This window comes from Aspergillus luchuensis, chromosome 1 (assembly GCF_016861625.1).
Source record: "Aspergillus luchuensis IFO 4308 DNA, chromosome 1, nearly complete sequence".
Lineage (NCBI taxonomy): Eukaryota > Fungi > Ascomycota > Eurotiomycetes > Eurotiales > Aspergillaceae > Aspergillus > Aspergillus luchuensis.
The window spans coordinates 4,140,078-4,155,378 of record NC_054849.1 but is presented as its reverse complement, the minus strand read 5'-3'; the positions used below and the strand labels follow the sequence as shown (position 1 = coordinate 4,155,378).

At 50.0% G+C, this 15,301-nt stretch overlaps 3 protein-coding genes across 3 annotated transcripts; 2 read left to right on the top strand and 1 right to left on the bottom strand.

Moving 5' to 3' along the window:
* Positions 1-4,162: 4,162 nt before the first annotated feature.
* Positions 4,163-5,658, top strand: AKAW2_11400A (bZIP transcription factor; the record flags this gene model as incomplete). Its single annotated transcript, XM_041683881.1, has 2 exons — positions 4,163-4,427; positions 5,120-5,658. 2 exons carry the CDS (start codon positions 4,163-4,165, stop codon positions 5,656-5,658), a joined length of 804 nt encoding a protein of 267 aa, XP_041538120.1.
* Positions 5,659-7,732: 2,074 nt separating this feature from the next.
* PIL1 (Eisosome component PIL1/LSP1 family protein) lies at positions 7,733-9,044 on the bottom strand (the record flags this gene model as incomplete). Its single annotated transcript, XM_041683878.1, has 4 exons — positions 7,733-8,346; positions 8,403-8,586; positions 8,645-8,778; positions 8,927-9,044. 4 exons carry the CDS (start codon positions 9,042-9,044, stop codon positions 7,733-7,735), a joined length of 1,050 nt encoding a protein of 349 aa, XP_041538119.1.
* A 2,190-nt stretch (positions 9,045-11,234) lies between these two features.
* AKAW2_11398A (tRNA (34-2'-O)-methyltransferase regulator RTT10) lies at positions 11,235-14,815 on the top strand (the record flags this gene model as incomplete). Its single annotated transcript, XM_041683877.1, has 3 exons — positions 11,235-11,303; positions 11,357-14,050; positions 14,096-14,815. The coding sequence occupies 3 exons, from the start codon at positions 11,235-11,237 to the stop codon at positions 14,813-14,815; spliced, it is 3,483 nt and encodes a 1,160-aa protein (XP_041538118.1).
* Positions 14,816-15,301: the final 486 nt, after the last annotated feature.

Genomic DNA, 15,301 nt, shown 5'->3' with positions numbered 1-15,301 from the left:
GGTTTCTTTACGGCTAGAATCCATGGTTCCTTAGATGTCATCGGTAATGCCAGTGATGAGTTGATAACTGAATCGATTTAGAATCCCTGTCAGCTACTGACTCGATGCCTGCTCGCACTTATTTGCTCTCAATGAACCAAACGTCCATACCTTTCATAGCCCCAGGTCTGTGGCTACACACGCGTCTGCCATTCGGACGAAATACTTCTCGATCCAGTAGGATACCTTCTATCTCATTGGGCGTGCTCGATGCCACCGAACGCTGCAAACCCGGGTGTACCAATGAGCGTCGCTCCTTCGACTCCGATGGAGGTAGTATGATCTCTACCCAGTAGTTGCACTCGAAGCAACGTGGGCTTCCTTTGTGGCCTGAAGATGATTCGAATAACCCTATAAATGCTTGCCATCTATTGCCATTACAACGCGCAGGCATGCGAACCTCTCCCTTGAGTTTTTCTCCAGACGACCGCTCTTTCTCAGGCCATTTTCCGCGCTTCGTGGATGCTTTTAGAGAGGAGGGTGATCACTAGCAGAAGCTCATTGTTAGCACGATAGAGGATTAAAGCAAGTGATCACGCGGGCTGGTAGCCTTACGAACCCATAGTTGTTGCAGCGCCTAAGGTTTAGACTAGGTCAGAATTCGATCAGATAAGAGCCTGCATCGAATTTTCATTGAACTATCCCAGTCAAGGAAAGCTCAAACTCCCCCGCATTTCGTGGAAGATGCAGTGCTATACCTCTCTGCCTCCTCAAGGAGTAACATTGAAGTTGCCTACTCTGCTCAGCTGAAGGTCCCGGGAGCGGGAGGTTGTGACATGTCATATTGGGACGTAAACGGATTATCCAATGGATAGGTGCTCCTCTGTTTGATAGATGTACCAGAGCTTGGTAGAAGACGCACACGCTATTCAGTGAGCCGTGTTCGTTCTCGTCCTTGTCTTTCCTGCCAACATGATGGCAATTGGACTCGGTAAAGGTCGTATAGATTCTTGTCTGATAGAATTGAATCACATTTTCCTGCTCCATCCGGAAATCTTCGATGAGGTAAAAATAAGCAAGTATACGCGAGAAAGAAAAAGAGAGAAAGCTTGACGGTCAAAGGAGAGATGGATCGTAACTTCCGCTTTGGTAAACATTGGAGCACGTGCTAGTTCATCAGCCGGTGTAGTTATTGCGTACTGTCTCTACAACAACAGACAGTTGCAAACGATTGGCATTCGTAAACCATACCCAATTGGACTACTGCCGTTGTACATCTCCGACGTTCGCCACTCTACTATACAAGCTGGCGCAGTATACCATAATCCAGCCGGGGCGATGACTAGTGACCATCGCTGTGCTAGGCAGGTTACGGCTACTCTAGGCTTTAATTGTAGTAAGTGGCAATCTACGCCACTCAAGTAGCAGAGGGCTGAAAAGTCCCAATCAGCTCACGAAACTTTAAAACACGCAGCATGGAGCGGGATCTCTCGTGGTCATATTGGATTTTACGCTTGGTCTCTTCCTAGTGGGTATGTATACATTCCGAAAAGGTAACATGGCCCGAACATACGAGCCCTAAGGGCATTGCTACTGCGCGAGTAAGACATGAGCTGAGAGTTCAAGTAAAACTTCTTCTTGGCAAGTGGGCAGGAAGAATTCAAGCATGAAGATGGGTGGCATGGGGCACGAATTGGCAGTGGAGAATCAACTTCCAGCGGCGCAGTAGGCGGTTGGAGAAGTGGATAGTAGCCTATCCAGTCGGCCGCGGAAAAACCTATTAGGTTGTCGACGTGGTAAGCCTTCTTTACGTAGGTTAATGCATGATTGGAGTTATTGTGGTCCATTGCGGCGCCGAGATGGTCCCGAGAAGAGGACATCCACTCTCCGTAAGATTCGAGACTCCTCCGTGGACCGTGTCATCCATCGGAAGGTCTTTCTGAATGACAGCAGGATGCAGTGGGTACGGAATGATGTGCTAGGTCAGTCGCACCTACCGGAGAACTCCCGTCACTCAGGGACCATTTTGACTACCCGGTCAACACAGTGCGTAGTCTGTGGTGACCCGCGAAAGAAGAACTGTAATTGACAGCAACCGCATGGTCCCGATAATGCACATTGCGGGAATTGTGCAACGAAACCAGTGCAGGTGTAAGGACCGTACTTAAGTATACTCTGCAGGCCAGTCGAGGACGCAACTAACCAAATCCTCGGAACTCGACAGGACTATGTAAGGGGAGAAAGATCTTCCCACCTGAAGGGAACCCGTTTAGGGAGTTGGACTGGGGAGCAGTGTGGTCGATCGGTCTGATCATAGCCAAACAAAGATGGCCACCAGCAGAGTGAGGTCATATTCCGCCGTGGAGCGCGGGGAAAGCAGTCCCTCCAGTAGAAATAGAGACAGACCGAGGAGCAAGAAGATGGATTCAGGAGACGGACGGAAGCGCCAAGCTTGCATGTTAGTACTCCGTATGTTGGTAGTTATGGTTAGTTGACCAGATGCCTCGAAAGTTCGATCGAGGAAGCAACGGCCGGAAGGACCGCGTCATTCAGCAACGCGTTTAACTGATTATGATTTGCTCCGAGCAATAGTGAAACGGCAAAACAGAATATCCCAGGGCTCGGACAAAGGTGCTTTTGTGAGAGCAGTGGAGAATCCAAGGTCTGGCTCAGCGATGGGTGGACTGGGAGAGAATATTAATATCTGGGAGGAGACAGTGCATAGGGAAGGGGATTGGCTCATGGTCCAACCCCTGGTGGGAAGCTAACCCCAAGACGGGCCACACTAATCTGCGGCGGATAATGTTAGATTTGAAGGTCGTTGGCTCTCTGTCACGTTCTCGTAACAGAGATGTTGGAATCATAGTTAAGCCACAATCAACTGTGGGTATCAAAATTACCCATGATTACCAATTGGTTCTCCGTGCCGTGGCACTTCCCCTTTTCAGTGGTTGGAGTGGGCGGGACTGGGAGTGGACTTTTCGCTCCTCTCGGACGGCGTTCGCCTGTCTTTGTCGTGTCTGGATGATGATCGAACAGGTTGACGTCCGCATTGTACTGTAAGTAGTAAGTAGTTGTAGTTAGTAGTTAGTACGTTACTGCGTAGTGTCCAGTGCCGTGCTCCTCCCCCCCTCCTCTCCCCTACCCGGACCTTCTCCCTAACATTCTGGAATGAGTAAGTACAGTCAGGAAGTAGTAAATGGTATTTTTTTTTCTTTTACCCTGGACCACGCAACCCCCTTCTTCCCCAAAAATCTATCCGATCCAATCTTCTTTTGTTTTATCTTTCCCACCCCTCTCTCCCCAACTTTTCCTTCCTTTCCCCTGGAAACTATATCTATCTATCCATCTCCTCCTCTCCCGCTCTCCGGACTCCTCCGCAACTGCCCGCCTCCCAAAGCGGTGAAATCATTTGGACAATTCCGAGGCTGTGACTGGCCAACCACAGCGTGCGATCACGACATTTCTCCATTCTATCAGATCATCCACTAGCCTTGCCCGGGCATGAGACGATCACCACAACTGCGTGGTCCTTCATGCTTATTCCCCGGCCTGACGCTCGTTTTTCTCATCTTTTCGCCCTGGTGATACATGGTCCTGCTTGCTGGTCGTTTCCTCCTTCTGCACCTAACTCTACTTACCTGAAATCCCACCCCTCTCTTTAATCTGGCCACGCTTGGTCTCGATCCACATCGCAACCTGACTAGCTTTCCCGGTCGCCCCCTTCTACCCTCCCTCCCACTCATCTCTCCCGGCCCATTGTCCCATTACTGCTCGTGCTTCTCTGCGTACGTGGCTAGCCGTCCCGGGCCATACCATAGCGAGCGATGGAGTGAATGCAGAACAGATATCTTTGCTACAAGTCACCCAATCTGCATCCTGTGAAATATTCCTGCCAACCTGTATTATCTCCGAACCTTACCTTTTCACTCACACACACACCCCTTCCCCTCCTTTATTATTTTTATTTTCTTAAACACGCTGATCTGGGGTTTGACATTGGCTTGTCAATTCTGTACCATTCTGTTGTCATCTAAACCACTTCTGGATCCTGCCTGTCCGGGACGCAGCCACCAAGCAATTAGGGAGGCAGGCGGTTACGAAAAAGAAAAATACCCAAAAAACGAACCTAATTTAGAGGGCAAGGGCCGGAATCCCTCTAAATACCTCCTCCACTGCCAATATGTCAGATGAGCACCTCGCTCGTCAGACAGCCTCGAGCTTCGATAGGCTCGAAAACTTCAACTTTCTTCTCTCTCGACACGATCCTAACTTGGCCAAGAGTCGTCACTATTCCTTTGACGCAGATTCTACCGGCCTGGCTGCCTTTTCGAATCTAAACATGGATTATGATCAGACTGAGGGGATGGGCGGTCTCTCCGTCAGTTCTTATGATAGCATTGAGGACGAACGCAGTCCGATCGATGTGCGCGGATATCCGTATCATGGTAAGTCTCCCAAGATCTATGACTCTCATCGTTGCATCGTTTGCGCAATTTTCGTGCTTTGTGGTTCGCTTTAATTTCGCTAGCCCTACGGCATTGGATGGCTTTGTTATGCTGGAAAGTTGCTGTGGAAGCGCATGTAACCGCAGATGCCTTGTCCCTGTTGCTTGTGACCAGATTGTTTTGAACATGATCCTCCCTGCGTCCTTTAATTCTGGCTGCCTGAGAATGGCCACGTTGAATACCCTCTGTAACCACTTTTCCCCCTTTACTTTTTTCGGGGGAGTTCTCTGAATTCTGTTTAATTTTTCGCTGCATTGCGAAAATTCTGCAGCTCCGGGACACCTTACCCACCTTGGTTCTATTTCTATGCTTTTCGCTCGTCTTTGGTGTCTTTAGCTTGAGGTTCTGGTGGGTTGCCATCCCCATGTCTGGATGAGCGCTCTATTTGAGCACGCAATCGTTCACACCAATGACAACGTCGGGAACCCTGTCGTTAACGGACCCTTATGCCGAGCTTACCTCTTCTTGATCATCCAAGGCCCCCTTCAAGTGCTCCATGTTCCCCCTGCTTCTGTTTCCGATCTTGAACATTGTCCCCCTTCTTGCTGTCTCCATATCACTTCTTGGCTTTGGGTGTTACCACCCCACGCTACCTACTACCAAGGGACAAGTGTATTGACTCCTCTATACAGACCAAATGCTGTCCTACTCAGCTCATCCCATCTATCCACCTATCTCATATGGTCCTCCCGATGACCTGGGGCACGGTGCGGGTGCTATGACACCCTCCGATGTCTCCTCTTCCATCTCACCTCCAAACGGCCACATCAATCACAGCAAGTACAGCACGCAGATTCCTGGCGATCACCTTGCTTCCGCCCTTGGCCAGGAGGAGGGCGTCCGCCGTGCTGCCGAAGAAGACCGGCGACGCCGCAATACGGCTGCCAGCGCCCGGTTTCGCATGAAGAAGAAACAGCGCGAACAGGCCCTCGAACGCACCGTGCGCGAAACCACCGAAAAGAACGCAACTCTCGAGGCGCGTGTAGCGCAGCTCGAAATGGAGAACCGCTGGCTGAAGAACCTCTTGACCGAAAAGCACGAAGCCAGCTCGACTCGCATGGCTCCTCCCCCAACTGACAGCACAGCCTTGGCCTCCCAAGGTACCAACGCTACTGGCCCCGGGCAAAAACATATTCAGCCAAAAAAGAAGGGCGTCGGGACCGACAACTGAAGTCAAAGAAAAAGAAGTTGCATCCTTGATTCCTTTCTTTTTTTTGAGCTTCTTTTTGCCTTGCTTCATCGTCCTCAATCATTTCGATATTTACATAGTACCTGCGTGGATCTCCATGGGTCTATTTTTGTATGGGCTTACTCACAAACTGAGTGGCCCGTCGCATCTGTTTTCGTTTCCCTCTTTTAGGCTGGTTATCCATCCTAGGATGGAGTCAGATGACGATGTAATGACTTGTTTCCTATGTTCTTCTATCTCCTGTTTGTGTGCGCGAAGGTGAGGGTTTGTGGGTCGTCTTCAGCCTGGTTCGGTTATTTCTCAAGGGCCATGGACATGGTTTCACTTATGGTTGTTGTTGTGAGCTTTCAGCGGGCCGTGGGTCAGGGATAGAGTCCTCTGAACCCCTTATACATACATACATACGTGCCCCCGCAATCGGAGTACTGGGAAGGGTTGCTTGTTCATCTCTTGTGTTTTCTGTTGGTGTTGGTGTTGTTGTTGCTGTTAAACGCATTGACCAGCCTACGTGCAACTGAGTGGTCTTGAAGATTCGACTCTTGTACACGGTGTTCCAGACTCATACTACTATCATCTATCTACTATATGCCGAATGGGTTTCAGCCGAGCCCAAGTGCCAGAATGAACTGCACGGCTTATTTCTACAGACCAGCGAGTTATCAGAGAAGCCGTAGACGAGATAGACTGTCTTTGACTGACGGTATTCAGCCACAGTCCCTAGTTAGGTAGTAGTCCTAGTAAGTAATCTCTATAAGGCAACAAAGACAAGGGTCACATGGTTGCTGCGCCCAATACCACCAATCCGGGGAATCCGGCCGCTTGGTGGCCCCCCCCTCCCTCCCTCCCGACCGGCCTGCCCCGACCGCCACTTCTTCCGCCCGTGACATCACTCCCTAATTTACTGCCTAAGGAAGCAAACTAGCAGCTATCCAAGCCCGGCTGATCTTTACTCCGTGATGATTCCAACATCTACAAAGTAAACAGTCTTCCTCTCTTACTCATTGTATTCCTCTTTAGTAGATCCATACTGCTACTGCTGTTCAAGAATACATCAGGATCCATTTTATTATTGTGCCTTTCATACTACTTACTAGTATCTTATGAAAACTATGTACTACATACAGTAAGACCCGATCGATCGATCTAAGAAGGTAACTAAGGTCACTTTAGTAAATGAAAAGAATCGATTTGAGGAATGACGTGATATGGAGAGATGGTCACGATTTTGGTTTTTTTTTTAATTAAATCAAATTGTATGTATTGGACGTGGGGGTGTCTTTTGTATCTTCTTATTTCTTTTGGTTCGTTGCTTTTTGCTCGTTTTTGGGAGGGGGTAGTGTGGTGTGCTTGGTTTGTAGGCTGTGAATATGATTGATGACTACTACGTACTACTACTACTGCTGCTGCTGCTGCTGCTGCTGCTTGAGTTGACCTGGGATTACGTGCTTCAAAGTAGACACAGGCTTACCTGTGACTGCACTTCTCCGTAGGACATTCGTTTAATAGAATGTAATAAGTATAGGCCATTGCACAGCTCATTAACAAGTTCATTAAGTACCTACTACTCCTATCCCAAAAACACAGAGATTCAAACCACGAGCACAAGACGAACTCAAGGAATGCACCAACTATAAATACTCTGTCTTTCTCCTCTCTCTCTGCTCCATCCTCCTCGCAGGTGGTATAGTAATACATTAATCAGTTCGACAGTAGAGTAAGTTCCCCTTTGACCCGGCCATGTCTCTTTGGATCGCAAATATTCCCACCACTTGTGTCGGAATTCATTTCCTTCACCAATAGGGAAATAATCTCGATGACTAGTGTCGGGACATGCGTCGTTAGGGAATAAATTAATCGTAAGGTAACGGAAAACTCGTTAGGGGTAAAAACGAAAACACAAAAGGCATCAAGGAAGAACGACAAGATCATATCGAGCGGGAATCTCAAACCGCAAATATAGAGACAAAGATGAGAGGTTGATCAGTACTTTGGCGGTCTTAATGATCGTATATGATCCACCAAGGTAAGCTGATCTTCACCACTTTCTCATCTTATTTTAAACAGACACCGTGACGGGCTCCCGCTCCTCTTCTCGACCCCGCGACTCTCCGTCCACAGTGCTGGCCACTTCCTCACCATCCTCTACCTCGTGCTGGTAGGTCGCATGCTGATCCGCGGGCACCCAAGAGTCACGGCCCATGGGCTGGTCCTGGCCGGAAAGATCGACGCCTTCACGGCCCTTGAGGGTCTCACGGTGACGCTGAGACAGGGTGCGCGAGCGCTGCGAGAGAGCGGGCTTGACCGACGCCTTGGAGGTGACCCAGTTGGCGAGGGCTTCCTCACAGTCCTGGATGATGGCCTTGCTGGCGTCATATCCATCATAAGCATGGCGAGTCTCGCCTGGAGTAACCGGCGTGTCATCGACCAGGTCCAAGAGGTGCTTGCCGTAACCAGCGATGAGGGCCACCTTTTCGCAATGCTCCCTGAGTGCGTCGAACTGGTACTGGAAGGCTGCCTTGAGCTTCTCACGGGTGATGTTGGAGAGCTGGGCTTCAGCCACGAGGGATTCGGCCTCGGCACGGACAAGCTCTTGCTCCAGAACGACAATGCGGGGAGAGTTGGGGTCCTTGTACTTGAGCTTAGCAATCTCATCGGTGATCTTCTGCTTGCCTAGAAGCGTATGCATGTTAGTGCTAACAATCGGTAATAGGACGGAAAACACATACGGTCGCGGCTGGGCTGAACAGAAGCCTCAATGTTGCGGATGCTCTTGATGGTGACACGGTACTGGTCATAGCGGTCGACGAAGAGGTCTTCCAGTTCACCAATCTCGTAGAGCAAGACTCCCAGCTTGTCAGTGACGTCGGAGACATCTTCGTCGCAGTTTTCACCCCAGATGGAGAGTTGTTGCTGCCAGCACCCATGATTAGTCCTCGTGTGTCCCAAGAAGTTGAATTGCTAGACATACAGCAGTTTCCATACGCTCTCTAGAAACCATCTCCATGCTGCGCATGACGTTCTTTTCCATCTTCACCAACTGGGAAAGCTTCCTGGCAAGGTCGGGCCCGAAGGCGCCAGCCGTGTTCTTGCGCAAGGCATGGCCTGAATTGACATTGTCAGTATAATCACCATACAAGGCTCGGCTTGTTCTCAGCAGATAGTGGTTGCCTAGTGCCCCTAGCATAGGGAGTGACCAGAGCCATTGACCTCCATCCAGAATAAAGATCCAACAGTTTTGGGGATCACTCACCAAAACCACCCTTTCCAAAGATTCTGTTTGTCTTGGTGGAAGACAATGGCGGAGGAGGGTTCTCAATCTGCGAGGCCGTCGGCAGGCGCGACTGGCGCATAGAATAGGTGCGATGCATGGCGAATTGTCCGAGTGCGAAAGGCTAGACACAAGGGATGAAACGAAAGAATAGAGAAGAAAGCCACCGAGGTTGGCTGCAAATCGGACGAGGCGGTATCTTTCAAGAGATTCTTTGCGCAGGAGTGACGTGTGTCAGGAGGGCGCGACGGGATGCGACGGAAGAGGGATCAAGGCGAGAGGGGTGGGCAATGCAACGGGTCCGAGATCGAGACACGAGATGGTCCAAAGTGGGAAAGGTGGGTGAGTGGTGAGTGGTGATGATGGTAAGGAACCACGCTTGAGAGTCGATGAGCAGATGGATCAATGACACTTGCGAAATTCCTTCACTCAAGCCAGAGGGGGAAGAAGTGGGCTTTTGGGTGCTTTTTCCCCTTTGAAGGCTGGGGGAAGAGTGGAGCGAGTTGGGCTGGAAATGAAATGAACTGCTTGTGGTTGCAACTCTAGAGTCTCGTTCGTGACGTCGAGACTAGACCAGCACTAAACCCGATTGAGACGCTCCAGTATTACAAGGTGAAAATCAGGCAGTAATTTTGGTTGATCACGAGCAACGCAAGGCGATTGGCAAATTTTCTCTTGCAATTAACTTCAATCCAGAGGAACCAGAGGAACAACCTATTAGAAATTTAAGGGGATTCGCAGGGGAATTGGGATCATCTCTCACTGCAAGCTTCATATATACCCATTCTTTTTTTGATTCTGGTTTCCCCGGAACCCGCGACGTCATCACGACCCAAAGAATCCGCTCAAAAATAACTGATGTCATCGATTTCGGGTCCCTCGATCAGTTCCAACAGATGAAGCGAAAGTTTGACCAACTCGTCAATGTCATACAGAGTTTGAGCTATTCTCATATGGTGATGGTGACTGTTTTGTGGCTTGCTAGCTGGGGTTTTTGTTTTGTCTCATGCCCACAATGATCCTAACTAATTGATTATTCTTCTCATTCTAGGTAGATGTCCTCTACAGAACCGCCCCGATGGCTGGCTCGAGCAATTCTACCAAAAACCCCCTTTTCGAAACCACACGATCGAGATAATCAGGGCGATAGTCCAGACCGCTGCGGGACTATAATTTAGTCTCATATAAACGTACAGATAGTAGGTCCAGATAGTACCCATCGCCTAGGTGATCGCCGTCTCCGCATTCGGATCGCCCAGGACCAGAACTCCTGGAACTCGGGTCCAGCGGCACTTGCTTAGTGATTCTGCAACATCATGACGAACGGTGGGGGGGCCTTGTTCATCTCCCGTCAACACATGATGTTATGCAGAGTTTTTCGTCCTTTTGCCTATGGCTATCAAGCTCTTGTGACACAGGCACTTATACCCCTTTCAGATGAGATTCGGCAGTAGCTTACGCCAGATTTTGTACTTTTTTTTGACGCTCCGGGTCAGTCAAGTCATATCGTCACCAGGAGTTACACCCTCGACAACGCTGCCCCACAGGTCCTGAGTCAACACTGTTTCTCAATGGTGGTGAGAGTCAAGTCTCATGCTAATCTTTTCAAACTTGAATAATATAAGCCTGTGGAGTCCATCTGCTGTCTCAGCATGGACCGCATTCTGTTAAGCTGGTCTTGTTAGCGCTTCCCACCCACCCGATGCAGCAGCTACTTGTGTACAAAGTACAATTTTCCAACCCTTTGCACGGCTACTACTGCCCTTGTTCTCCGTTCAATATGTTTTCACCCACACTACACAATGAGCCCTCCCCTTACGCGTCTTAATCTTATCTTGTGTAGTATGTTGCCGTTATTGTGTGTCATGAAGAAATCTCGTAATAGTCGGCTGAAGCATTGCGGCTTCGTCCTATTACTTAGCCCACTTTTCGATACACACACAGTAATTTGCAGCTACACAGAGTAGAAGCAACAAAGTAGAAGCAACAATATGCATCCGAAGAGTGACAAGTGATCTCAATCACGTGAAGCATGATTTGCATACACTGTAGTATTGACCAGAGATGATTTTATGATCATCTTCGCACTCAATTCCCAATAGGGGCCATACAAGTTTCTACCATAGACTGGGTTCCTCGTTGATGAACTATGACTTATCTGCAGCGATCTAATCACTAGCAAATGCAAACCCCTCAGATTCTGGCAGGCTGTGTCACGTGTCCCACCACATCCCACCATCTCGTTACGTAAGCATATTCACAGTGGATGGAAATTCTGGAATTTTGAACGATGATCGCCATGCGGGGGAAGCCACCATTTGTAGATAATGTGCCTCGAAGAATGCATCCCTCCGTTGAGGTCAGTGGTACTCTTATATATCAATCATATTCAACATCGCTGACCGTCTCCAGCACATTGACACTTGCGTCCCCGTAACGGCGCTCAAAGCGCTTGAGTTGAGGGATGTCAAGCTTCTACTCCAAGCCCAAGGCACTTATATCAGACTCATTGATGAAGCGCGTGGGAATCTGCTCGCAGAGTTGAAGGCCTTCAAGCGAAACCATGTGCACGGGTTCGTTGCTCTCAGCCAACAAGAGCAAGCTGCCGGACCCTCACATGCCCGGTTCATTGCTTGGGGAGGACAGTCCGTGAGGGCTTTCGACTTGTTCCTCTCTGTTCAGGAGCCCAGTGCAAGACTTGTGGCTTCAAGTGCTGAATATCAGGGACCGGATTGGATCCTTGCTGGTTGTGCGTCCAGCCAGGAGGAGTCCACGACTGCATATGTGTTGACGGCCCACAATGCCGTTCTTGGTCTGCATATAGTAGATGGAGACGGGTCAAAACATGAAAAGGCTGTTCACATTAAGCCACTTGTTACTGGTGTCAACACGATTTTGTACTCTGCAGATATTGTCGCCCTCTCGGACTCTCACATCCTGATTGCCGCAGGGACTGTTTTCGGAGAGATCATCGTTTGGTCTTCCTATCTGAATGAGTCTGGAGGAGCAGTCGGCTCGATTCATCACTTTTTTACGGGCCATGAAGGGTCAATCTTCGGGGTCCGGATATCTCCTTCTATTGCTTCCTTGCGCAGTGACCAGAGCGGACGACTGCTGGCTAGTTGTAGTGACGATAGAACGATCAGAATCTGGGACATTTCTGACTGCGAGCGTACGTCTCGCCACGATGCGCCGGCGTACTCGACCGATGGATTTGAGCTCCGGAGCACTGGCTTCGGCGCTGTAGCTCATGACAATGAGGTCGGTTCCGAGAAAACCATTGCCAGTGCTTTTGGGCATCTGGCTCGAATTTGGGGCGTTAACTTCCTCCCTGTGGGAGAGGGATTAGGCAAAGTGAATCTTGTATCTCGTGGTGAAGATGCGACGTGCATACTATGGGATCTCACATGGGACCCGTCGTCACAGACACCCCAGTTCAAGCTGACCGAGGGAATCTCCATCCGCAAACACACTGGCAAGCACGTCTGGTCCTTGGAGGTGCGCAGCACCGATACTGAGGCGGTGATTTATACCGGCGGCGCTGATGGAGCCGTGAAGAACTTTACCATTAAGGCAGACGAGAATGGATCTCTCGTTTTACCCAATCTACACGACCGCATTACGATGACAGTTGATACTCAAAATCCGGAACCCCACGTTGAAACGTCCATCAAAGGCTTTGATTTTGTCTCACAGAACAAGTTCATTGCTGTGACTGCCCGCGGCGAGGTTCAGGTCGGTCATATCAATGCCCAAGACTTGTCTAAACAACATATCTTTAAAGAAACATTATTCGTCGAAGATGACCTGCGATCTTATTCAGTTGTTGGCAGCTTACCACAGGAAGGTATTGCCCTTGTGGGTAACGCAAGAGGTTCGATTCGGCTTTACAATCATAACGTCAAGACCTTGATAAGGCTTGTCGACGTTGGTCAGAGACCTTTGATTTTGATCCCCCTCGACTATAACGAGGTTTCAGAATCAGAAGCAAACCTGGTATTCACTGTGTCTTATCCAAACTCCGAGATAGCAGAGCTTTTCAAGGTATCGTTGTCAGGTGATGGACCGTGCGTGGATAGAATAACTATCAATCTCCCGTACGGCTTCGGTATGGCATCTGCATCCTTGGTATGTGGTAAGCAGTACCTGGCACTCGGCTCCCTCACTGGCAATTTCGCTCTGTATAAGGTGGCCAATACCGAGAGTATCGAACCCGTCATGCCCCCAAGCAAGCTACACGGCCGTGAAGGACTTAGCTACATCACGTCATTCTCGTCGCTATACGGTGAGGAAGAACAGCTGCATCCGTACTTTTTGACCTGCGGACGGAGCGGGACCTACGGCGTGCACAAGCTGGTTATCTCAGAAGGCGCGGAGCCTTCAATTTCTCTTCAAACCCTGCATCTGGCCTCACTGGCTTTCAACTGTGAGATCCAAGGAGCCTATATCGACAAGGTATCTCAAGACCTCATGATCTACGGATTTCAGCCCATGGACTTTGTGCTTTGGAACGAATCCGCGCAGACAGAAGTCGCTAGGCACAAGTGTAATGGCGGCCGGCGCGCCTGGGCTTTCCAGCCTAACAACACAAAAGCTTGGGCTGGGTCACTCCTATGGATTCAATCCGGCTTTAGTGGCATGGAGATACATCCGGACGCCAGCCGGACCTTGCGTTCTGGCAGCCACGGAAGAGAGGTGAAAGCTATGTCTGCGACTCAGCAGGGTGGACTGGGCCCGTTGTTCGCGACGGGATCGGAAGACACAAATGTGCGTATCTTTACACCTCGCGATCCGCAGTCTGAGAACCGCTGGGGTGCGTTCAAATGTCTACGGCTCCTGCGAGAGCACCACACGGGTCTTCAGAGTGTGGGCTGGTCCACTGACGGGCGCTTCCTCTTTACGAGCGGTGGTTACGAGCAGTTCTTCGTTTGGCGGACACACTCGGTTCCTCGGTTTGGACTTGGAACGACATCGGATGGAGAATGTCCCAAGAGCGACCCCAACTCGGATCTTCGGACAACGAGTTTCGACGTATTGGAGGTGGAGGACGAGCAGGCAGAGGGTTCGTTCCTAATCTGCCTGACCTATTCCAACTCCACCATCAAGGTAAGCAGACCATACACTCTTTTTAAAGCGATGCTAACTCTGCAGATTTTCCATTACACCTCGTCGACCGAAGGAGGCAGCTTCACCCTCTTAGCGAATGGCACGTACATGAGCAACTGCCTCACGCAAGCGAACTTTTTGCGCAACGGCTCATCACTGAGCCTAATCACAGCTTCCACAGACGGCTACTTTACACTCTGGGACCTGACCTCCGTTCTGGAACCTTTCTACACGATCACATCACCGCTGCGTATGAAGCAGACCATCCAAGGAGCATCCATCACCCCAGCAACCATCTCATGCGAAAACCGCTACCAAATCCATTGGAACAGCATCAAGAGCCTAGAACTGGCCGATCTATCAAACACCCTGTCCTTGATCGTTGCCGCCGGCGACGACAACTCGATGACCGTCACTCTTCTAGATACAAGCATCGAGAACGGCGCGGCCACATGCACCATCGCAGTCCCCGACGCCCACGCAGCCTGCATAACGACGACGAAGATCCTCACGCAGCACGTGAACCCAAGCGACGGAACTGCTCGATTCGCTGTCGCATCGTCCGGCAATGACCACCAAGTCAAGATCTGGTGGGTCGACATTGACACGAAGATGAGCGGGGCGGACCGGATCCAGATCAGCAAGGCAGCGGAGCGATACAGTTCTGTGGCGGACATTTCGTCGCTGGACGTCCTCCACGATGCGTCGGGAAGTAAGCTGGTGGTGTGTGGTACTGGCATGGAGATGTTGCGTCTGCAGTTGTAGTACCTACTTTAGATGATTTGCACATACTATACCAATAAACATAGAGACATAGAATAGAGTGTACCGCGGATTACGCTATTACCCGGGGAACTAAGCAAGCCACCCCGTAGCCAAAACGGCATAGTCTGCTCGATCAATTGCTTGATTGATGTCTTGGTGATGTTCTTCTCCCTCCGATTTGCTACTGCAGGATGCAAGCAAGCATGCATTGCTCGATTGCTACCCCGCAACACCAGGGTTCAGGACGGGGAATTCTCTTTCCATCAACCGCAATTGAGGTCTGATCGCAGTCGGCTAAATGATTCCACAGGATCCAAATTCCAATGGGTTACAGCTGGGTCTAGAATGGGTGTGATACATACCCCTCTTTTAGTGATACTATATAATAGTATCCGAAAGATCAGCACAGCTTGAAGCTTCACGTTCTACATAGCCAAGATCTTCATCAAATCTACAATCCATACTGCAACCGCAGCAGTAGTCCAA